General features: G+C 39.8%; 1 protein-coding gene across 1 annotated transcript in view; it reads right to left on the reverse strand.

Moving 5' to 3' along the window:
* The window catches only part of trabd2a (TraB domain containing 2A), a 59,890-nt gene that overhangs the window by 23,165 nt on the left and 10,381 nt on the right, over positions 1-26,344 (reverse strand). The window contains exons 3-4 of the mRNA XM_029444805.1: positions 8,927-9,073; positions 8,281-8,455 (exon numbers count right to left, since the gene is read on the reverse strand). Of these exons, the coding sequence (XP_029300665.1) occupies positions 8,281-8,455; positions 8,927-9,073 (322 nt within the window). The remainder of the gene's footprint in view (positions 1-8,280; positions 8,456-8,926; positions 9,074-26,344) is intronic.

The raw sequence follows: 26,344 nt of genomic DNA on the forward strand, positions 1-26,344 counted from the left end.
AGGACGTAACCCAGGTTTGGCAGACGTTTCTCCCCTGTCTGCCCGCTTCCCTACCAAGTGTGTGGTAGGTCTGGTCTGGATTTTAATGGTGCTGTATGACATGTGTGTACTCATGTCAGCGACTGCCCCAAACAGTTGTAAACTGGCTGTTTATGAGGGTGAGGTGGTTGTGAAAAAAGCACCACGTTTTTGACTTTCACACCATCTGGGGAAGAAAAAAGCTAAAGAGGGCAGCGACCGCAGTGATGTAGTGCTCAATGTGAAAACACACTGCGAGGATTTGGGCCAGGTCTGTGTAAGGTTTGGCCTGGGGATATGAATAGGAATGTCAATCGGCTATAACTCTGAGCCTAAAATATTGCTCACACAGGGCTAGTTAAAGCATGGTTTATATAGAAAATGCATTAAAAAGAAATCTATATATTTGTTTTGTTTTTAATTCCCTGAATTCTCTTAAGACTGGTTGCTAAATAAGTTTAAATTATCTTATTCCACACTGTCTGACAGTAAAATATGTTTATTCAGCATTTTCGGTTTGTTCCCATTCTTTATTGAAGATATAAGATGTTTACACTGAAGGATATACTCCAAGTGTGTTATGGCTGCACCATTCAGTCCAATGGAAATATTACGTGTACATAATTTCCCACACATTTGGTATCTTTAGAAATGTTGCGATCTACACTAGACTTCAAAATAAAGGTCTGTGGATTTGAAGTTTGAGTTTGTAACGATGACATAATGTATACTGTATTTTGTGTTATTTTACTATTAGCACAGGATACCGTGGTCACTTTAAAAATGACATTTATTGTATTTGTTTTTACTTATTTCACTGTTAATGTATCTAAGGCAGTGAAGAATATGTAAGCATAAGGCTCAAAGCTCCTGTGGTTCCTGGGATTTTGTCTCATTTATATGTTCTTGCTTGCAGATCAAATATAGGATCAAATGCTAAAGTTGACTCAGCACAAAAAGCACTAAAAAATACCACCTTTAACACTCATGTCATATTCTTTCTTTACTATAATAAATATACATTTCAGTCAATACACAGGGCTGACTCACACTGCAGTGTAGTTTGCTGTATCACGTGACTATTTCCCCACTCTAGTACCCACAGCTACCCACACACTGACAAGTCAAGGTGCTCCGTGTGAGTTATGAGTTCATGTCAACCTCTGTCATGAGCCACAGCTCACGGGCCAAGCTATCCATTTATTACAGCCTACCCACCGCACTAAACAGCTCACTAACCGAGGGGCATTCACTTTAGTGTGGCCCTACCAACCTAAATAGAAAAAGATCCAAAGGCGAACCTTAATTGTCTGTGAAAAGAGTCAAACATATCAAAGTACAGTAACCGTCAGAGCCTGTCAACCACACTGGCAATTACACCACCGCAAATATTTAAATTTGTGGTTTTGGAGCGGAGTTTGAGGGGAATCATGATGTGCTAAGCAGCTTGGGGTTGAGACTGAAACATGGCTGCATTAAAGTTCAGCCTGGAGAAGAAGAAGAAGAAGAAGAAGAAGAAGAAGAAGAAGAAGAAGAACAAGAACAAGAAGAACAAGAAGAACAAGAACAAGAACAAGAACAAGAACAAGAACAAGAACAAGAACAAGAAGCAGAAGAAGAAGGAGAAGAAGAAGAAGAAGAAGAAGGAGCAGGAGGAGGAGAAGGAGAACAAGAAGAAATAGGAGAACAAGAAAGAGCAGAAGAAGGAGGAGAAGAAGAAGGAGAAGGAGAAGGAGCAGGAGGAGGAGAAGGAGAAGAAGAAGAAGAAGAGACGAAGAGCAGATTAAGAAGACGGAGGAGGAGGAGGAGGAGGGGGGAGGAGGGCGGGGGATGAGAAGAAGGAGAAGAAGGAGAGGAGAAGAAGACATAGGAAGAAGAAAGAGGAGCAGAAGAAGGAGAAGAAGAAGAGGAGCAGAAGAAGGAGACAGAAGAAGGAGGAGAAGGAGAAGGAGAAAGCAGAAGAAGGGAAGAAGGAGAAGAAGAAGAAGAAGGAAGAAGACGAAGCAAGAAGAGAGAAGGAGGAAGAAGAAGCAGAAGCAGGAGTTTCATAGTTTTCAAGTTTTATGTGTCATATACAGATAACATAGGGTCAACAGTACAATGAAATGTGTGCAAGAGGACAGCATGTCAGCTCAGCAAAATCAGCCTACATTAAATTATATTATATATGAAATATTATAAAATAAGTACTATACACTCTATATAACTTCAAAGGAGAGAAGGAGAAGAAGAAGGAGGAGGAGAAGAAGAAGAAGAAGAAGAAGAAGAAGAAGAAGGAAGAAAGAACGAAGAAGAAGAAGAAGGAGAAGAAGAAGGCGGAAGAAGAAGAAGAAGAAGAAGAAGAAGAAGAAGAAGAAGAAGAAGAAGAAGAAGAAGAAAAAGGAATTAGTAAGAGCCCTCGGCCTTCGGTGATATGTAAACACATCATTGTATTAAAGTCAAGAGTGCCAGGGTATGGCAGAGATTATAAAGGGAACACGGGTTCAGATTGTATACATAGATTGGGTTACTGTACCTATGGAGCGCAGCAATAACAGCTTCCATATGCCTGTCTGAACATATGGCACTTTTTAAACATCATTATTCATGTTGAGTGATGGCCGTGGTATTTCAGACAAACAAATGAGGGGAAAAGACAAATTTCCAGGAGGTATTTACTTACAGTACAGTAAAGTATAGCGAGGCATGAAAATAACCTAAACTCAAAGCAGAGGCTTAGTTATACATTGGAAAACTGGAAAAACCTTCATATTTCTGCCCTTATGGATCCTACTCGAGCACTTTATGATAAGTTCCATCTAAGATACTCTTGATTACTGCCGGCCTGCTGAGACTCAAACGCTTCCTGACAGAGTGTAAGAACTGGCAAACCATATCTGTCAAAAATACTATTCCAGCCAATAAGCAAGGTTTGTTGCTTAACAAAAATAAGCGTCATTGAAAGCTCGCCAAAATTCCAAAACTGCTGTCAGAGCATTTTTATTCACAAATTGTTGGATGTGGATGTCAGTAAAGGTTGAAGCATCGGTTGTGTTACCCTACTGACCCCGTTCTTGTTTAATGAAGCACAGAGAGGCTGAAAGCTATTCAGAAAAACTTTAAAAAAACTGTAACTTTGTGTTACATGCTTTTACAAGTTGCTTTTATCATAAATCATCTCACGAAAGCCCCCATAATATTAAACAACCTTGTGTGTGGTCATCGTGGGTGTGCGCTACATAAACACAACATTGTTGTACGCGGCTCTTATCGTCTCCCGGCCTCTCTCTCTTTCTCTTTGTTCACGTCTCTCTGCTCTGTGTAATGACGATATAAAGTGGGGCGATGAAGACAGGTCTCAGACAGACACGCCAAAATGTGTATAGTGGGGGCGAAGAAAGAGAGCATGTGTGCAGAGGGAGAAGGAGCGAGGCAGAGAAAGATGTGTGTGTTCCTCTGGGCTGACCAGCGACCACTTGTGTTTGTTTGACTTTTGCCTTTCTGACCACTAACCTGACCAGACCGCTGCAAAAACAACGTTTCTCCAACGGCGAGGGCTGGGATTCAAAGATTGGTCACAAAACTCATTTTGGGGAGTGTGGACACAACCGAAGAATCAATATCTTAGAATTGGTATGAAGTAGTTTCGTATGGGGGGACTGCTATGACTAGTTATAAGATTTCGCTGAATAATTGAATACACAATTTAACAAGAACATTTCTCAAAAGCAAACTGCTTCTTGTAACATGCTTGTAAGGTGTAAACAGAACTTCACAATGGGCAGAGGGCATTCTGTCCAAGCCATTACTTTCTTGGTGACAAATATCGTAAGAAACCCTGATAATTGTATGTATGAGGGGAAAAAAAATAGATATAGAAAACAAAGATTCTTATCTTTTTCTTCCTTATCTAATGATGGCTCGAGGCTTGTGAGTGCAGACACTCATAGAAAACAAGACCGAGAGAGAATGAGTGCATGGATATGTGCATGTGTGTGTCTGTGTGCGTGTGCATGTGCGTGGGCGTGTGTGTGTGTGTGTGTGTGTGTGTGTGTGTGTGTGTGTGTGTGTGTGTGTGTGTGTGTGTTTTATGCTGTAAGCACATGAAAAATCATTTAGGGTTAGAAAACGTAAGCTCTGGTTTGGCAGTGTGTGACTGTCGACCATTAATGCTCTCTCCATAAACAATTTCCAAAACCCCCAAAAAAATCACTAAATATTTCTTCCCCATAGACACGGAGGTGAATGAAAAACGGCCCGTTTATCCAATTTTCTTCACTACCGTTTCACTTTTAATGCTACGTGATCTTATTGTTGTGGAGTTCAGCTTCTTTCAATTAAGATTTAGTAGTAGTTATTCAAACACAGATCAAGATTGATGATATACGAGCGTGTTGTTTTAATAGCAAAAGATATTTCATTAAAGAAATCATGAATGATGCAAGATCATCATTGTGCTAATATGATGGTCTTTGGGCTTTACAGCGTTTTCCTTATCAGATTTAAAGTTGTCGTATGTGTACTTTTTCAGATGCTCACTGTCATCAATCCTGACAAACACACTTACGCTCAACTCTTATGATATCTTAAGTTTCCTCTGGCAGAGCACAATCTGCATCCAACCAGGCAATTTGACAGGAAATATATAAACTGTTCTGTTAACTTGTTGTGGCAATAAAGTTTCTTATGGGGGGAAATTAAAACCCTCAACAATTTTCCACAAAAAGGTTTGTCAGGAATCTGCAGGCCAATCCCTGCAGGGTAATGGGATCATTGCTGGGGGAAGAGAAGTATGCTAGATATGTGGCTAATTCCTCTCGATCCGATTTAGTTTGAAGTCTGGATGAATTTCAAGTAATCATAATTTACCTAAAGCTTGCAGCAACACAATTTAAGTTCTTTCCAAGTCTCTGGTCACTGCAACACATCACACTGACAGAGAGATAACTGGTTGGACATAACTGGATAAACAGGAAGGCGGGCACTCCTAAAAACACGAAACAACGAGGACGGAAATAATAAAAAGTCGTTATTATAGTGGGTAAATCAACAGCCAACATATTCCAACCTGTGTAGGTCCTCGCATCACACTGACAGTTCAGGAAATGATTAGCTAAAAAAACTACAAAATGCAGAGTACAACTACAATAATCATATCCTGAATCTGTCGAGACGTCGTTTTGCGCAGATACAGAGAGACATGAGATGGTCACTGATAAGACTCCCACAGCTGATGGTAACAGGGAAGTTGAGTACGCCGACATAATGGGCTCCATTGTAGTGTGTGAATGTGTATGTGTATGTGTATGTGTATGTGTATGTGTATGTGTGTGTGCGTGTGCGTGTGTGTGTGTGTGTGTGTCCTCTGACCCCTCACGGGATAATTAAGGACACATTTTACCCAGGTCTGTCCTGGGGCTTTGGAGTCTGTGTGCGTACATTTGTGTGTGTGTGTGCGTGCGTGTGTGTGTGTGTGTGTGTGTGTGTGTGTGTGTGTGTGTCTGTGTGTCCGTCCGTGCACATGCACATGTGCGTGCACCCTAATGTGCCCCATCCCGTTCCTTGTACAGGCCGACCCAACCTGCCCTCCGTATGTCGAAGACTAGTGCTTCTGGGCTGATTGCCCGTATCACTTTCACTCACCGGCTCATACACACACACACACACGAATACACACAGAGTCACACACCTTTTTAGACCAAGCCGTTGTAAAAGCACCTCCTCTGGGACGGGCCGTGAAATGTACTCCTTGTTAGGGCTTGAGTGTGTGTGTGTGTGCATGTGTGTGTCTGCTTTTCCTCAGCTGTTTCCTGCCAGCTTGGAGACCAACAGACTGTGAAGGCCTCTCTCTCTCTCTCTGCTCAAACTTTGCTGCTTCTCTGCTTTAAAACAACCAAAGAAACGTTGGATGAGGACGTTTCTGACGATGTCATCGCAAGGAAAATCTGACTGTGAAATTGATGGCACTAAAATTTGATCCTCTCTCCTTCATACACGTCCCATAATGAACTAAATCAAATTTTAGGAGAACAGATTCTTTCCAAAGTATATGTGCCCTTTGCTGTAAAAATATTTTCTTAAGGCTTTTATGGTTTCAATGATGGTAATTCGACTAAAAGTCCATATTGTGCCATTTATGTGTGAGCGTGATGAACTACAAATTTATGACACGCAAAATGTACCTTCTAATTCAAGCATTAAGCTGCAGCATGCTTTCATAAAATTATAATGTTGACACCATTCTGGATCTGTTTCATTTTCCATTTCTTTAGTATGCTGTATAATGTGAAGAAATGTGTTCATTAGCTAATTATTTCAATGTTGCATTGACAGTGTTATAAATAAAGTTTGAATTATGATCGTTACCTTGCGTGGAAATCATTTTAAGAAATGATTTACAAAACAGGCATAAATACAAATCAATAAAGGAAAAACAATTAGAGCTGCAAATATTAATTGACTGGTGGGTCGACACCAGCAACTATTTTGATAATGAATCGTTAAAAGTTATTAGTTTAATTGCTTGTATTCCGTGTTTGATGCTTTTCTGTGTCATATTTGATAGTTTTGGAGTTTTTGTCAAATTAAATATGCAATTTGAATACATCCCTTTGGGCTGTGGGACATTTTTAACACTTTTCTAATATTTAATAGAAAAAAGTATTCATTGATTAATTGAGAAAATAATGCTAAAATGATCTGATAATGAAACTAAATGTAAATTGCAGCTCTATCTTGCTGAATGCCTTCGTGGTGAAGGTACCCTGCTAGAAAGAAAGAAAGAAAAAGTTTGGAGAAATTTGGCAACCATAACTACAAATTTGTATTATTTAATTTAATTTGCAGTTACGTATGTATATCTTTAGGCTGTTAGCATTTGTATTATTTATTTTGCTATTCAGTGCATTTATTTATGTATTTTAATATATTTGAACTTTTGCACTTAAAGACATGTTATGTGAAAGTTTATACAGTAAATATAGTGTTACGGTTGATGTTTTATTTTGGTTTTGTATGTGTGTTTGAAGGATATTATACTGTATGATTGATGTTACATACAGTACAGCACTGACTTGTGTGGGAAGGGTTCAAAAGGTTTAGCACGACATACAAACTTGCTAAATAACTAATCTATACTGAAAACCCGCCTGAGCAAATGAATGCCGACTAGCTTTGTCTTCTCTTTCTTGTCTGTTATGTGGGAGAAATGCTTTGATTAAGCAACCACAGGCCAAACAAACCAATAAGACTCAGGACATGGAGTATCTGCCTTAGATACACATTCTCCAACCAAGAAACATGAATACACACACACACACACACACACACACACACACACACACACACACACACACACACACACACACACACACACACACACGCACGCAGGAATCTGCACTTAAGTAGATAACTCTGTGGAATCTTCTTCGCTGTTATCTGCTCTCTTTATCCTCCCTGTTTTAAGTTAAGTCTCTTATCAGGCTCTTATGAGGTTGCTGAATAGTTATAAAGGAATTCAAAGAATTGAACTGACATTTCTGAAACAGTGTGAAGGAACTCAAACAGACCAGATGTCTGTGTCTGTTCAGTCCTGAACTGATAAAAAGGATGTTTTATTGAGCCTCTGCTTTAGAGAAACATCCGTTTCTGTTTTATTTGGATGCTGAGCAGCTGATAAAGCTGTAAATCAACGCTTTCGTCTAGTCTAGTTAAATTTAGTCAGCTAAGCCGCTGATCAATTAAAGGGCTGCTTATCAACAGAATCAACAAACAATGAGATGGGAAATAGAAAATTGTGAATTTGTTATAAAAGTAAGAAAGTGACCTGGGGAAAGAATGTGAAACCTTTGAAAACAGAACACTGGATTTGTCCCGTCAAATGAAGAAAAGAGTGATTGTGGAAATGTATTTTTGTATGTACATTTATGTTATATACTATATGAATAGTATGGTCTTGCAGATTAGAGAGAGAAAAGTAATCAGCGAGTTCCAACTCTCAAGCTGGCATTTCTGTCCCCGCGTTCTTAAGTTGTCTTTGTTTTTCTCTTTCTCTACATGAGGTTGTTAAGCTGCTCAGTTGTTAAGCTCTCCTTTGCAGAAGTGCTCTCCTAACAAAAAGAGGAATTCAAGACTTCAACAATTCATTTTGTTGTTGTAATCTTATTGAGTGCTTTGATGAACGGAGACTAATAAAGACCTGCAGGTTATCTTTCTGTCTGACATATTCTACTTTGTTTCTTTACCCCATTTTATTCCTTTTTATAGTATGTATTTAACACCAACCTGCTCCAAAGGCAAAGAAGAAGCTCTTGTCCGGGTGTTCTTCTAGCAAAGCCCTGACCCTCTTCCCCATCCTCTCATTCCTCTTGTAGATGAGTTCCTGTCGAAAGTAGCTGTCTATTTCCTGGGCGGTCACCTGCTCGCTGGGTGGCAGTGTCACATTATTGAAGTTCGGGACCTAGAGGGTGCAGAGGTGACGGTTTAGTCAAGCCACGAACGTTAAAAAGGAGAAGAGGGAGAAAATATTTCCTTTGTTTTGTCTTTCATTCAAACTTTCACAAAGAAAAAGAAATTCTAAAAAAACCACATTACTCAAAAATGTGTATTTGGACTGACCAAGGTGCACTGGGATTGTTTAGGAGGGAGAATAGCAAATAATAGAGAGAAAGACACGGCAAGGATGATGGAAGGAAGAACACAAGAACTAAATTGGCGGTGGTATAGAGAAGTTGGTAGAAGAGAGGGTGTAGGAGGAGGTGTGGGGGATGAAAGGTCGGTCAGAGGGTTAGGGGTGAAGGTAAAGGGTCAAGGGTCGTGTCACTGGGACACTCGGAAGGGTCAGGGGGTCAAAATGACTCTTAGCTTATTAATTAGAGGGAAAAGTAGTTAAAATCCACTGCTCCATTAGATAAGATAAGATAAGACCGACCTGTGAGGTGTCATGATTGAAGATGATGGAGTTGAGATCTCCACAGTTGTAGTGTCTGATGAGATCTTCGGTGGTGTACGGGACCTGTAGGCTTCCTGCCCTTAAAGACTCCTGCTGTAATAACGTCTGGTTCAGGGCAAAGATCACCTAGAATACAACAACATACAAACAACAAGTTATTTATCAATTTATTGATGATAAAAGATCTGATTGAAGACCCAAAGGCTCTCTGGCCTTGCAAACGTCACAGTGCTGATTGAGCAAGTAAACGTAGAAGAACTTGACAAATGTATTAGGCAGAATGATGAGGAAATAAATTAATATACAGGTTTAATAATGCACAACTTTGCTCATACCTGTTTCACCTCTAAGAAGTATAAAATATGAATATGTTCATGTTAAGGAACTTCCTTAACCACTCAAGAAAGTTATTTTGCTGATGCGTCCAGCTCTGAAGGGGGATTATAGATGGAAGCTGTGACAATATATGTGAGTAGCTCAGTTTGTAAGCACAGTGATACTTTGAGCCAGATGCACATCATATGCCACATTTCCACTGCATGGTACCACACGGCTCTACTCAACTCTACTCTCTTTTGTTTTCCATTAGCAAAGGTTGTGGATAGTACCTGGGACTTTGTTTAGTACCACCTCGGTCGACGTTCCAAGCAAGAGGCTGAGAAGCTGGAGGCAAAACATTGCAGACCCCTGATTGGTCAGAGAGAATATTCACTAGCATATGCTGCACAAAGGCACAAACCTGCAGCCAAGCGTCAATAGCAACCACATTTTTTCTATCCACTCAACCCAGATTAGCAGCCCGCAAAACTACGCCGTACAATTGACAAAGTCTTGATTTTAGGGTTAGTCATCTGGGGACCAGGAATGTGTGCACAAAATATCATCTCGCTCCGTCCGATTGTTATTGAGATATTTCAGTGTGGAGCAAAGTGGTGGGCCGACCAAGAAACTGACATTCCCATCCCTACAGTCACGCTGCTAGCATACAACACATACATCTACTGAACTAACTATTATAGCGGAGACAGTTTGAGTTTTCCTGCCAAAACCCCTCTGCACTCTGCTGTAGAGAGATTCAGCTATTGTGTAAGCGTGAAATCAGCCAGTGTTTGGTGAGAGAGCCCTGGTGAGCCTGCCTCCTATGATCAGTACCGCGAGGACACACATATGCATACATGCACACAAACACACTCACTGAAGGTCTACACATAAAGAAGGCTGAGACGGACACACACAGAAACCACCGTCACTCACCTCATCACATGCTCTCCCTCTGATCTCTTCACCATACACACACACACACACACACACACACACACACACACACATGCACATGCACACACGCACGCGCAAGCCATTGATCTCGAGTCCCATAAAAGAGGAAAGTTTGTATGGCTTATTTGTTTCTCAATGGGAGCAATCAGTCAAAGTGAAGATGTGTTTTGTCAGCTGTGGAACTATGTAAATGTCTCTACAGTATGTCTGCATGTTTATACAATTCAGTGTCCATCTGTGTACGTATTCATCTGTGTGTGTGTGTTTGTGTTTGTGTTTGTGTGTGTGTGTGTGTGTGTGTGTGTGCGTGTACTCTCAGATCTTTGTCAAATGAATTCTGTATTGATATGCATACCCGTACGCCAACCCAAGCGGCTGTGTTTTTTTTCCATGTTCTGCTTTCTAAGGTGCTCTGATGACACTTTTCTCTCTCGACTTGCCCATTGTGGGAGCTTCGGTGTAGCAGAGGAGAGGAGGAGAGGAGGGCAGCCTGGAGCAGATGCCTTCTTGTCAGGGGACAAAGAACCCCTCCGTCACCCTCTCTTCTGCGCTCCCCTGCGCTCCTTCCAGCTTTCATCGGCCGCGCATCAAAGTAGCGCTCTGCATATGAAAAGGGCTCCGTCTTTATTCCACGCAAATTAGCCTATCGCCGCCCCTCCCCGACTCATTTCACAAAAACACCCTCACATCTGTGCCACGTCCGTGAAGGAAGGCCCTCATCTGCAGGGTCTCCCCTTTTTTTCTCAGCTCTCTCTTCTCCTCTTTCTCTGCTCGCCGTGCCTTTCAGCCCCTTAAATTATGGCTGTGAAGGGAGGAGGAGGAGGGGGGAGAGAGAGGGGCAGGATCAGTCATAGACAGATAAAAAGAAATAAAGCAAGAAAGAAAAAAGGGGGGAAGGTTACGGGATGGAAAGAGATAGAAAGGAGGAAAACACAAGCGAGAAAGTGAGGAAGGTTACAAAAAACAAGGGCGAGGAGGAGGAGTGAAAGAAAGAAAACCTTAATGAATTATTTCTTTCTTTACGCTGTGATCCTCCTCTTCTGTTAGTGCACTGTGGGTCAGCGGGTGCATTTTCCCACTCGGCCCCTTTCATCAGGTGCCCCTGTTTCTTCTTCTTCTCCTCCACCGCTGCCCCCTAAACCGCCCCCTCCAGCACGCACACACAGACACACAGACACACCCCTTGCTGATATCAAAGCAAGCGGAGCCAATGAAAGTCAATAATTGTCCTTTGTTATGGAAATGTCCCCCCTTGTTGAGATGGAGTGGGGTGGGTGTGTGCATCCAGAGCAAACATCATCACAGTCGGATTCCCACATGTGGAGATTTGAAGTGTTCGGCGGCTCGGCTGAAAAAACTCTCGCTGCTCGCATTCTGAAGTGTGTTGGCTTAGTTTAGGATTTGCAAGAAAAGTAGCAAGCATGCTTAGCAGAGTAGCTCTGAGGAGAGGTTACATTAATTGTATTTGTGAAATGGTGGATTCACTTTCCAAAAATCATTAGTCTGTTGAGAACTGTAATATCTACTTATCAACCGCACGCACTCGAGCCAAATATCAATTTGCCAGCAGAGGAATCATTAGATGGGAGACACGTCAACGTGTTACACACAGTTGCACAAAGGCAGAATACACACACTGAAATAGTGTCTATTTTGTCAGCTATTTTTCTATTTAGTCTTGATCCTTTGTCAAATGTCTTGTTGGTATTGATCATATTAAGTCAACCCAAGTTTTAGTTGAATAAATTCTTCATGGACTTTATTTTAATTTAGTTTTAGTCAATGAAAAGTGTTGACTTTGAGTCTTTTTAGGTCATATATTGAATATATTGAACATTTCAGTCAATCTAGTCCAGCCAAAATATATCATCTTGTTTCTTTCTCCTATGCCCTGTCGCCATTGTTAAAAATGAACTACTTAATAGACTTTAACTTAAGTAAATAAGTTGCTCCGAGTCACTCTGACTGTGCTCATTGTATGCTGTAGTCCTGATATGGCGCGCACATCACAGGAAACAAAACTGTTGCATTAAAAGAAAAAAGAACTGCCTGCAATACTTTGTCTTACTTAATAAATACTTTGATTGTGGTAAAAGTTTTTTTTCTTTAAACTACATTTTAGTCTCTTTTTTCATCAAGTTGATATAGTGCCGTCTAGTCATCGTCTCGTCTAAGTCATGACAAATACGGAAGTTGAAGAACACATTTAGTCATAGTTTTAATTTTTTTAAATGAGCACTGCACTGAACACAAGCACATAGTGTAATGGGGCTGTCACTTTTTATTTGTAATTCAGATCATTTGAACATTGAAAAAAAGAAAATACTCAATCTGTAATGATCTATTCCAATTCAAAATGTGTAATCTATAAAGGCAATGGACAATTTTAAATCATTTTCTTATTCCACTGAGGTCTCAAATGTTCCCTTAATTGGGCCATTATCAAGCTGATATCATCTGAACAATGTCATTGTAACGACAACAAATCTGTTCATATAGTCTCGTTTTCTTTCAAATTGACACTCCTACTGAGTGGAAAGGCCACTTTTAACTGCAGGACAGGATGACGGCACAACAGCCTGCAGCGTTCACACGCAGCATCAGCAGTTCAACATTCTGTCTTTTAAAAAAATATTTCTGTATGCGGCACATGAATTAGTTTGGCTTATTGAAACTATTGTACTGCACTTACAATGCCTTCACCTATTTGAAGCTAATGTAGCAAGATTCCCGCTGTTCAGAGTTGTATCCTCACGATTGTTTGCACTTATTGTAAGTCGCTTTGGACAAAAGTGGCAGCTAAATGTCATGTAGTGTAACATCAGACTGCTGTCTTCAGTTTCATCTCCAATACATTTAAACTTCAACACTGCCGTCTCATTCAGCATAGACATAACAAGCAAAGATAACTCGAGGTCTTTAATCTCAATGTGTCAGCAACACATTGTGTCTGTATATAAATGCATAGTGTACGTAAACTGTATGTGAGGTCTTGTCACCGAATGAATCTGGTGCAATATGAGCAGCTTGTAAACACCTAGATGAACTCCTTGTATGGTAAAAGCCTCTGGCTAATTGATGTTATTCTGATTGTAAATGAGAAATGTGAGTGCTGGCACTGGAGTTGAGAGGGAAAGTTTCAGTAACTTCATTTCCAATTTTCATTTTTAAAAGAGATGAAAAAGAGGAGCATGTGTGTGCCTGCAGGCAACTGTCTCTTTCCTGGTGAGTGTGTTTTCAATGATTATTTCAAGTCTCTGGGTTGAAATAAGTAAGTTTCAAAAGTGGCCTATCCTCACTGTGTTGACAAACTATGCACGCACGCACGCACGCACGCACGCACGCACGCACACACGCGCACACACACACACACACACACACACACACACACACACACACACACACACACACAGCCAACTCAATGAGCCTTGGCCATCTTCCAAGTATAAATGAAGACTTCCAACAGATCCCATTTCCTCCTGACTCCCTGATGTTATCAGAGTAATACAACAGACACACAAATAAAGAGGTAAGAGAGATGAGGGAGAACAGCAATTTCTACCAAGAATCAGCAAAGGAAAGAAACATAAAAGCTGAACCAATAACAGAGAGGGAAAGACAGAAATAAAGAGAGAGACAATGACAGAACTTGACTCTCAGTTCAGAGGAGACTATACAGAAATAGACTGAGATAGTTACTTATGAGCGACCTATCAGGAGTACAGCAGCACTGCCAGTTTTACAGAGACTCTGAAGTATAGGTAGTCTCACATTTACACACCAACACCTAGTTATTTTTCTTTGAACGGCAGGAAGTATATTTTCCTTATTTCATCTTCCAGGCAAGGTGGGGTTACGGGACTGTTTTAGCAGCAGATTTCAGGGCTGATTATAACAAATCGCATAGGACCAAATAAATCATGAGTTTAGAGGTTAACATTTTACATGTTAACAGGTTTTCTAGTTTCTTCAAATTTGCAACCGTAACCTTCAAATGGATAAAGTTGTCTAAACACGAAGAGTTTTGACTAAATGAAATGCTTCACACACATTTCGGTCACCACCACATAAGTATTGAGATTCAATACCACCCATCTCTTCTTCTTTCTCCTCGTTCTTATGGCAACTGCCAAACAACAAAATTAGGTATTGCTGCTACTGTTTTGGGAAGAACGGTGAACTTCAATTTGTCAGATAACTACACACAAACTACACAATTAACACCATTTTAACACTACACCTGCTAAGAATGATAGCAGTTCCTGGTTTCAACATGCATTAATAAGTGGATTATGATGCACTTGTAAGAAGTTTCTATTGACCTTTTTATACATTTTGACCATTCTAACTCCCGTGAATCTAAGCTGATCTTTTTGATGACAAGGGGCCAAAAATGTGGGGCGGATATTTTCAAATGTACCCACATTTATAAAAATAAAAAATGGCTGTCAAGAGCAGATAATGTGTCCTACAGCTGCAACAAATGGTCCCAGCTTTGTTCAGCAGGTATTCACTGACATTCCCCATTCCCCATTCAAACACACACACACACACACACACACACACACACACACACATAAATCTTTCACCACCGCACAAGTGAGCTTTCACTTTCTGGCTAAAAAGCCACCATTTAAACACACACACACACACACACACACCTGTCAGTTTGAGTTATCTCTATTGTTTTTACACTTTGTCCCTCTATCCTTCCTCGTCTAAATCTTTTTTTCTCCCCTATCTCCCCTTTTTCTCTCCTTCCATCTCCCCCCTGAGCACATTTTCTGTTACTTTTCTCCCCCCTTGCCTACACCTTCGCTCCCACTCCTCCATTCATCCTCCCATCATTTCACTCCCTTCCTCTCCCCTTTGATCCTGTACATTCCCTCGCTCCCTCTCCTCCTATGCCTCCTTCCATCCATCTCTCCCTCTCTTTCTCTCTCCTTTGATCCTATACATCCCCTCTATCAGCCAGGTCTTTAAAGATTTGACCCCTGCATTCCTCGGGTCACTCACGACCTCCTCGCTGCTTTTGTGTGTTTTCTTGCATGTAAATGTGTATACACCTGTACAAGATTAGGGCTGTTCTCTGTGTGTTTGTATGGACATGTATGCATCTGTGTACGTATTCATCTGTGTGTGTGTGTGTGTGTGTGTGTGTGTGTGTGTGTGTGTGTGTGTGTGTGTGTGTGTGTGTGTGTGTGTGTGAACGCTTCATCATCGTGGATTACCGCAGCCTCTGCAAAGCTCAAAGCAGACCTTTGAAGATAGCTTAATTAATTTTCAAATATGAGACAAAAGAAAGGAAATATGGGACCTAGATTTCCTACACAGGAGAGAGGATGGAGCGAAAAAAACAAAAAGTAAGATGATGATTTCATCGCCAAGCCAATCCCCAGGCCTTTGACAATAATGATGACCGAAAATTGTTTCCCCCCCCTCTTTTTGAAAGGAAAATCCCTCCTCCGGTATAATTGATATATCCTGTTCCTTTTGATCTTGAACAGTTCAATCAATGAATGTTGACATGAACGGCTCTCTCACCGAGCCAGACAGCTGAGGTCTGTGTGCACTGAACAGGAGCAGAGTTTATGCTTAAATGGACGATGCTTTTTCACAATTGATAACTCAATCAATTCAATTCAGATAATACAATTAATCTTTTAATCTATTGAATGTCAGAAAACGGCGTCAACATATCCCAGAGCAGACGATAACGTCTTCACATTACTTGTTTCAGCTGATCAACAGTCCAGAGATAATCAATTAGCAATAATAAAAAAGTAACAAGGTCTCATTGCACATTGTCATTATTTACTGACAGGTCGAACAGTGTAGGAGATGATTGTGAACCTCATTCCATCAACTTGTCAGATAATGTTTTTTATTATTTTAAGTATCCAATGTTCAAGTCTGTGTGCATGCCATATTCCAACATGTCTGCAAGGCACAATTCCCTTTGAAGACAGTAAAGGTAATGGAAAAGATTAATTGATTATCAGAAGTTTCATTTTCTGTCAGTCAACCAATGAGGTAACACATTATTAAGTACTATATAACATTTAATAAACAGGTATTATTTATTGTATTCATGATGTTAAATAATATGGTTGTAAGCATCTATGGAGAAAATGTTAATGTTTATTAATGTACAATATTTATCAACAACATGAAGGGATATTATATATATTACAACTGTATTTTATGATATTCTCATTTGTCATCTGTTTATACATCAGCCTAAACAACTATTACAGTGTATATTGCATGTAAATGTACAATTCTCTCTCTCTCTCTCTCTCTCTCTCTCTCTCTCTCTCTCTCTCTCTCTCTCTCTCTCTCTCTCTCTCTCTCTCTCCTTATAAAAACATTCTTGTGGGGTGCATTTACCTTGGTGCCCGGACGCAGCCAAATATTTAGGCTGTCATAGGGAGTCAGCCTCAAACGCAATGGCTGGAGGTCTGTGTGTGTGTGTGTGTGTGTGTGTGTGTGTGTGTGTGTGTGTGTGTGTGTGTGTGTGTGTGTGTGTGTGTGTGTGCGTGTGAGTGGGTGTAGTGGGGATTGTGCTGATTGAAATGTCAACTTCTCAAACCCCCCAACTCTATCCTGCTGCACTACACCGTGAACAAGCTGTACATGAGTCGCAACCATCACACCTTAAGACACACACATGCCAACACTACATGCGTACACATCTATCATGGTAAAACATTGAATGACAATTGAAAATGACAAAAAATGAAGGGTCACTCATAGTCAGTGGTTAGTCAACTGACAGTAAATTAATTAACAACTCTGATAATCAATAGCTAAGCAAATATGCCAACTTACATGGTGGTTCCAGCTTCTTGAATGTGCAGATGTGCTGTTTTACGTGATTGTAAATAAGTGTTGCATTACACGTTCATGTGCTAACCTCTTGGTTTGACTAAACATCCAAGGATGTTTTTTATGTCTGTTATTTTCATACCCAAAATAAAAATCAATCAACCAATCAATAAATTAGCAGTTTCAATATGTATGTACTGTCAGATTCACACACACATACACACACACACACACACACACACACACACACACACACACACACACACACACACACACACGGCCAGCCACTCAGCCCATCAGTACACTAAGAAACAGCACGAGGGTCTTGAAAACACAGCGAGCCACAAGGAAAACAGCCATCAATCTCTATGACTTGTCTGTCGACTGAAGGAGCGCTGTTAATCTTCAGGACGGCACGAGTCAAGAACAACACTGCTTCATGCCCAGACTCAAGCCAATGCAGCTGCGAGCACTTAGTGTGGATACACAGTGGCCATCCGAGTTCTCACAATGTGTGTTTGTGTGTGTTATCACTCAAACAGGGAAAGAGGGGTAAATGGTATTAAAAGCATTCATGCAGGAAAAAGTAGCCACATTGCAACAAAGATTGATCATAACCTGGAAACTGTTCTTCAGTATCACTATTAGTTATGTTGAGTGCATGTGTCTTTAGAGCAGCACAACAATATATATACCAATATCATCTTACTGTATGTTGTTAACGCGTCAGTTTTTTTTTTTGTATCACACACAAAATATATAGTTTGAGGCTCCCTTTCATACCTCAGCTGTCAATCTCAGACAATATTACTTTTGGGAATACTTTTGGCATGCTTCATATTTCAGGAAAAAGTACAAATACACACATCTGCTGAGGTCAGACAGTTTGACCTCTTCAAGGCTCTAAAGGTCCCTAATGGACTTCCTACACTGAATGCTCTATTACTATGGTCACATGAATAACACTGCTTCAACCTCAAACTCAATCGCAAGAAATAGTTCATTCATACTTTATTTATTCTATCATGCGTGTGAATGTACAGTGCAGAAGCTGAGTATATTATTTAGAATCTTTCTGATGTGATCATTAAGCAACCAGCAGCGTGGGCTAAGGCAGTGAGGTAAGAGTAACTTAAAGCATTGCATTTTTCATTTTATTATTTTATTATTTTCCATAAAATAATATTAAGGGCACTGTTAGAAAAATAATCTGAGATTTCAAGAATAAAGTATTATTATTTAATTATTATTTGATATCTCAATTAAGTATCTTTTGACACATAAAAGCTTATTTCACCTGTTGAATATGACAGAGTACGTTTTAGTTTTTTTGTCAAACTTTTAAATAAAGGAATCTTTACTTGAATTGTACGGCATTAAGATTGACACTGTAGTCTACTAGTGTTGTAAATAAAGTTGCTAAACAAAACAAAAAAACATCTACAGTTGTGTAAGTGCAGTGGGATTCTCTCAGCAGCATAAAGTCCTTATGAATTCTCCTCCACATCTTTCGTTGACCTCATGATGTTTTCCATCGAGGTTAAGGAAAAGTGGTTAGGAAAAGACACGGGAGTATTTGACCGCAGCCCGAATCTCCTACTGCACAGGATCATGGGTAAAATGTTGTTAAGACAGCATGTTCTCAGCAACTGGACAACAAAAACAGCAGACAGCAGTCTCAACTCTTCAGAAGTCAGATAGAGAGAGACAGCCGGAATCAAAAACCCACACAGCGCTATTTACGAGTATCTGCAATTCCCTTTAACCACTGGCCCGGACTCAGAACCAAAGAAACGCTGGCAAACCAAACCAAACACGCCACGCACACACACCAGCACACAGCCATGCACATTCACATTAACATGCATGTAAACACTTTCCGTCAGCTTGCATCAATTCCCTTGTCCTAAACAAAAACACGGACTCAAAGCACAATAGTACAAATCCTGAACCTCACACATACAAAATGAGTCTGTGTCATGGAAAATAGGACCTAGCATCCAAACCATCTAAAAATGCATATGTTTATTGTGGTGAAAGACTGATCAATAAAGGAGACAAAAGCATCGAGAGGGATAAACAGAAGGAGAACATATTTATAGACAGACAGGCGGAGGAAAGAGAGAAAATGCCAGTAGGCAAAAGAGAAAAAATTGTCATAGGTGGAAAGATGAAAACAGAGAGCGAGCGAGATCGAGGGAAGAGCGAGATGGTTGTTGTTGTGCAGACGTCTGCCACGACCCACAGCCTCACAACCACAGACTTATAAACAGAAAACAAAATATGAAGAGCATCCAAACATCCTAAATGTGTTGGGAGTTCAGTTTTCAGAAAAGTGTCCATTTGCATTCACTGAGGACGGTCCGCTCATAAACAAGCTCCTGTCATGTGAGGTTACGACCAAAATAACAACTTTCAAAGCTACACAAATGGTACTAGACACACTAATTTTAGATCAGGGGAACAAGTGCTGTAGGAAGAGAAAGACACACTGAGAGATACAGGGACAGAGCGTGGTTGGCGTCTGATTTTAGATCACGATTTGGGGATTCAGCTGCAAAGTAGGCTATTCTTGGAAGTAAACCGAGCTTCATATCTGTAGAGTCTATATAGTGGCAATGCTTAGTAACACTGACATCCTTTAGTCTGTTAAATGTGAAAATGGAGAAAATTGCACATTACAACTCCCTACAGCCTGTGGTGACTTGAATTGCGTGTCCAACCAACAGGCCCCCAAAACCCAAAGATATTTCATTCACAATGATACAAAAGCAGCAAACCCCCCATCAATTGAGAAACTCGAACAAGAGAATGCTTTGCTCTTTTTTTTGTCTTGCTTTTTTTTTTTTACAAAATACTTTATAATTAAGTTTATTGTTTACGCACTAGATTAAAGTTGCATAGTCTCTGTTTTGTTTTATGGAGTTTTAAGGACCGTGCTGCTTTTATGCGGTCGTGCAGCTGCAGTTGAGGTCAGCAGATGATTCTGCTTCTTTCAACTTTGTTAGTTGTCTAAAGTTGCATTGAAAAGTTCTGACTGTCCTGAGTTCTTTATAAGCTGAAAATTCCTGTTGATTAGCATTACACCTGATGTGATGGAATTTCATGGCTGTAAATATAAATGTATTTATGGGAAAATCTACATTTAAGTATGTCATAAGTGACACTAGACTTATCATCTTATCATCCCATGCAATCCATTGTAAAACTGAGTGAAGTAAAGTGTGATCTTGTATCTGTTAAACATTAACATTAAGAGTCTAAAGTCATGCTACCAGCTCTGTGAGGATGTGGATGTACGTTAGGCTGTAGGCAGGGCTGCCTGAAGTGGCCCCATAATGTTCGATTTTGCTCGCCCGATGTTTCTAGCAGAATTCTTTAGAATTAAAAAACGAGATATAAATATAAATATATATAATATAAATTGATTTAAAATATGTATGATCTCTAATCATTTATTGTTTTTCATAATATGCACGGCCAGCAGAGTGACACTAAGGAAGGAAAAGAATGAAGAGGCTGAAGTCTGAGACAGTGGCACACAGAAAAAAGATATTTCATTCATGGGAACTTGGGATATTGGTACCATTTTGAATCTTAACAATACAAAACAAAACAATACAAAACAATACAATACAATACTTGTTTGCTTATTGCCCATGGCCCACCATTAAGTTTCAGTTTTAGACCTAGAGGGGAAAAAAAGATTGGGCACCCCGAACCTAAGTCATTGGTTTTCATCCTCTGGGGACTATGAATGTCTGTACCAAATGTCATGCCAATCTATCAAAAAGTTGAGATGTCTGGACGAAAGCGATGAAGCAACCAGCAGACCGACAGTGGTGTCCCTCGAACCATGCTGCAGGACGGTGTCCAAAGCTATGAAAATAACACCAACGTTGTAAAAACCTTTGTAAAGGGACCGAAAAATAGAGAAGACAGACCATCAGAGAGAGTGAAACAGAGTGGTGAAATGAGCTGGGAGGCCAAACAGTGGTGTTGCTGTTAAGCTCTCATAGGTTTTATGATCTCAGCTACCAAACCCCCAAAACACAAACAGTCTTTGGGTAGAAACAACCCTGAAAACCTTCATCCACAGCGTGGAACTCACTCTGGGCGGTGGGAGGAATCTGATACATTTGTTTATGCATGTGTTGGTCTGACGCTTGCGCTAAAAAGCATATGTGCATATAATAGCTTGCATACACTTCTGTATATCAGGTAGCAACACTGTCCTTGATACCAGCAACAATGGTATTAGTTTGTTTTTGACCACTATTTATATATGAATTAATTTAAAAACAACATACAAAGAGAAATAGAAGTGTCTCCATTAGAAGTGAGAAACATTATCTGCTACTTGCTTCACAGATTCTTTTTCACAGATAAAAAAAAAAAAAACCCTACCACACACCGGAGGTTGATACAACATGTCTCCCTTTCTCTCCTTTACGGATGCAAAACAAGTCGGAGCAGCGGACCATCACATCAGCAGTTGTGTTCAGAGCAATATCTGTCAGTCATCCAAGAAGCAACAGCTATTAATCAAAATGAAACATGTTCCACCGAAAAGATCTTATCTTGAAGCTACAACTACAGGCTGTTAGACATAGCAACACTGTTCTTACCAGTTTTGTACATGCTGGAGGGAAACAGTTTGTAGACTAGTCAATCACAGAGGTTCTTTCTATTTTCTCTCCACTGTTCTTCCCTGTGGCATTTTGTTCACCATTGCACACCATTTCATTCAATTAAAAGTCATCGGGAGGGAAAATACAGCTCTCCAAGCTAACGAACATGCTAACAGTGAGTTAGCAAACTCGTTAGCTTGTTAGCTGTTGTGGAACAGTTTTTACTTTTCTTATATTTTGGACTATTCAGCTCTCCGTCACCTTAAAGGCCAGCACTGGTTGGTCAAAGGCAGAACATTTGTGCTGAATAATGTCAGCTCCTCGTGTGGATCCCCTGTTTGTGGCGATGCCTAACACACTGTCTCAAAATGATTCCCAATCTGCCACACCAGTACATTACATTTGACTGTATAGCCAATGTGTAGAAACTGCTATCCAGTGAAATACCTTACAAGCACTACTGATGATTTAAGCAACCTGTCGTTTTTAAGAAAATGAACACTACCTTGACAATCACATGAATGTCAGAGAGCAACTTTGCATTTTTTGGCGGAAAAATTCCCCTAAGTGAAAGAAACTCCTTCATTTTACTCCCGGTTTGTGTGAAGATATGTGACAGCATCCAGATATTTGCTAGTCTGGGTCTATGTCTGGTCAAGACATCTGTGGAGAACAGCAAAGTCTCACAAACCCTCCTGTGTCGTGTTCACCTGTGAAATTCCACTAAAGCCACCAAGAATGTGGACTGGAGCCAGAAAGACACAAGTGGATTTATAGTCAGGTTAGCTCAGAAACTATGTGGTCCCTCTGACTGTAGTTCAACTTTTTATAGGCTTAAATATGTTTTATCAGCATCTGTATATTCATGTAAAATCACCCTATTTATCTCTTAACACTTGATTACTCAATATTACATTACTACTTGGTTTTAGCTTTAGTTAGTAGATGCAAATTATTAATTCTAAGAGTCTCAGGTTTTAACATTTATATGCAAATGTGAGGTTACCTCACAGCAAATAGAAAATGAATCCTTTCTCTTATTTTCAGTTACAAATAACACATTAGTTTAATCCCAAATCACAAAGTTGCTGCTGCACAAAACCTTTCCACAAGTTCCAGGTGACACTCTGCATGGAAGCAGAAACTATTAATCCTCTGTGTTGGACCTTGTGGACAGCTTTGGCCTCGTATTGGTCGGCTGAAGTCCAGCCAGGTTTGGCTCATTTCTACTGGCTTGATTTAATGCAGAGCAGCCACAAACCTGGCCAGCGCAGAGAAAGCAAAAGTATACCAGTGGCAATTTATAAGAATTTATGTCAAACTGTGAGAGGTTAATGCTCATTTGAAAACTAAACCCCCATCTTAAAAAGCATCTTTGTCTTTCAATTATTTGCATTTAATTGTTTAGGTAGAAACAACAAAGATCATTTTTACTTAAGTTTGACAACATTTAGAATATAACAAGTTAATCCAGTTTCAGGTGTGTCATTTTCAATTTATGGAATTAAAAGTTGTCTATACTTAAGTTAGTTTAGGTGGCCTACTGCAAGGCTGCTCAGAGGTCACTGTACTTCAGCTGAGATGATAACATCACAGTCGTCAGATTCATTTAACATTAGACTGCGAACAGCAGCATTAAGCTTTTCACTGATGATGTGTATCCGCATGTAAGGAAGATCATTATTCCCATCTTATCTGATAGCTATCAAGTCCACAACCACCTTTTCCTGTTAGCATGTAACCACATAGGCAACACTTTAACATTGTTTAAATGCAATGTAACCAATCCCGAAGCACAAACATTACAGACCATGTCCATGGTTATAGGAAAAGAGAAGTTTGAAGTTGAAGATGTGGGTACCCTTAAAACTTTCACAAAATGTGGCAGTAAGGAAATGTTGTAATGCTTCTACGAGTAAGAGAAATTACTACAACTGAATATTAGTTAGTGTCTCCTTGATGGCAAAAGTAAATAAGTGTCAATAGCTAATGCTGCATGTGTGAAAGGAACTACCAACAGCTACTAGTCAAGTCAAATTAAATTAACAAGTGAAAAAGAAAAGAAAGTGATGCAATAATGTTACAGCCTGCAAAACAAATGATGGATTCTGTATAATTTATGGGGGAAAGTAATTATCAACTAAGTGTTTTATGATTGCTTTGAATTAAGGATTAAGTAACATGTAACAGGGACACTACAGGGAAACTACCGTATTTTAATAATATAGCTTACTATATTTCAGAAAATGTAAGTTATATATAGTAATACACATGAATTAATATCCTTATTTTGCCCCCAAAGAGAGCACGTATGAAATTCCTTATTTTTTTATCAGTCACATGCTAATTCAGTGCTGATTGGTCAACAAGGACCCTCGGCTCCTGGCCACATTCAGGCCTGCAAAAATCTTAACTTACACAACAACAGAAGGAATGATGGCACCAAACAAATTTAAATTAGCATCGTAATGACTGTAATTGCTCTTACGTATAATTTACATTAGCTTTAAATATGGGAAAGGCGCTGTTAGTGAGTGTTAAGTACATTTGTAGATGCTGAGCTTTTCTTACTTAAATTACGGTGGAGGCACACTGCGAGATAGCAGAATCACAAATGTGTTTCATTGTTTCTCCGCGGGCTGTTTGCCCTCTGAGAGGTTTCACAATCAGATGTTGGAACAGTGAATGGGAAACTGCCTGCTAAAACAAAGCAGTCGCAGAGATATCTGTTATTTCATCGATAATTACATTCAAAGTTATCTTTTTCTTATTTCATTTATGTTATTTTAAATTAATCTTTGGAGTAGAGCAAGTCATTGATTAATTATTTGTAATGAACTGTGTTCAACTTCAGCGTTACCTTGGACCCATTTGGCCAATTATCATGGTATATCATGTACTGCCAGTTGGCTGTAAAGGCCGCAATATGCCGGTTTTTTTGTGTTGTTTCAAAAGTGCAGATAAATCATGTCAATAAGTGTCAAGTAACAGCCACTGGTTTATTTTCAAGTATCTAACATTAGCATGGCTGAAGAGCAATGATCGCGCTTACGAGGCTCCTCAGCCTGCACAGGTTTTCATGACCCCAGTGTTAAGTCAGAGAGACAAGCTATTAAATCCCCATTTGAGCTGCAGAAGCCTACGTTACACAACCAGGAAAAGCCTGCAGCAGTCTCCAGAAGTCAGCCTCTCCTCCACTGGAGTGTATTACTGTATATACTTTCAAGGATCTAAGCTCTTTTTCTTGGCACACAGTTGGCACCATCCAGCTGCATCTGATCCACTCTCAATCAAATGAACTTGAAAAACAAAATGTTGCAAATGGGTGGACTTGCACAGGAATGGAAAATAAAATATCTCAAATTATTCTACCTTGATATGACAGCAGCAACGAGGGGGGATTTGCTCATGATGATAAAAAAAAGTGTTTAATGGAAACGAATAAAAAATGAAGTAAGGTTGGTGCAAATCATCTTGTAATCAATACAAACTCACTGGCAGTAATCTCTATCAATAGTCCACACAGCAAACAAATCACACTGATGACTTCTGGGGCTTTTGAATTCAGTTGCTTTTCTTTAGGATCACTTGTTGACAGACATTGCGCTTCAATTTTTGGCTATAACACTTTTTTTTTAAAAAGGGGTTTCGGAAGTGAGAGAGCTCAGCATCTTTGTCTCTGGTGTCGTGTAACCAGACAGATGGACAGATAATGTTTGAGGACATGCCAGACATGTAATATGGGACTGTTTGGTCAACAGTGGGGAAGAAATCAAGCACCTCAGCGCTACATGAAACCAGGGACTGCTGGAAGCTGTGAGGACATGTTGGAAATTCAACCATAGAAGTGTATACACACACACATATACAAATGCTCATTCATACACGTATATGAACTCTTGCAAACATGCACATAATTACACATGTGCACACAAACATTCATGCACACACAGACGAAACAATAATAAACGGATACGGGCAATTATATGAACAAATGCACAGCGGACAAACACACACCACACAAACACGGAAGTAGAGTGAAGTACAATTATAAATTGCAAACTATTTGAGGACAAAGAATAAATAAACAAATTGTGAAACAAATCGCAAAGAGTAAGAATAAATGTGCAGCTTTACTGCTAAAAGTGAGCTTCTTAGCAGGTGTATTTATCTTCTAGAAAAGACCATTCAAGCGGATGTTAACATATTTGCACTTTAATCTATTTTACTGTTTAAAAATCTACTTTTTCTGGTTTTGAGAAATGACATTGCATGTTTCCTGTTAATATCTCATATGATGACATTTACTTGGAATCATTGTATCATTGGCTATTTAAAAATGTCCACATGGTTCATAATTTGTCTAAATAACAAATGAATATTCTTTTAGCCAGACAATCATCTGGCAGGGCATTAAAGTCCCTCTTGAAATACCTTAATGAGCTTAATTCATTCACGTACAGGTTAAGATGTATTGCTGTTCTTGTCATTATTTTGGCTGTGTCTACCCATGTGAGCACATGTATACGTTTCCTCACTGCAGGCCATTCTGCTCTGGTGATCACTGAATCAATTTGTTCTTTCCAGTGGGACAAATGAGATTTAATCAGCTTTGCTGCGAGGGTATTGCTGTCTTATACCATCACCGTGACTGCATGTGTTC

Source organism: Cottoperca gobio, chromosome 12 (assembly GCF_900634415.1).
Source record: "Cottoperca gobio chromosome 12, fCotGob3.1, whole genome shotgun sequence".
Lineage (NCBI taxonomy): Eukaryota > Metazoa > Chordata > Actinopteri > Perciformes > Bovichtidae > Cottoperca > Cottoperca gobio.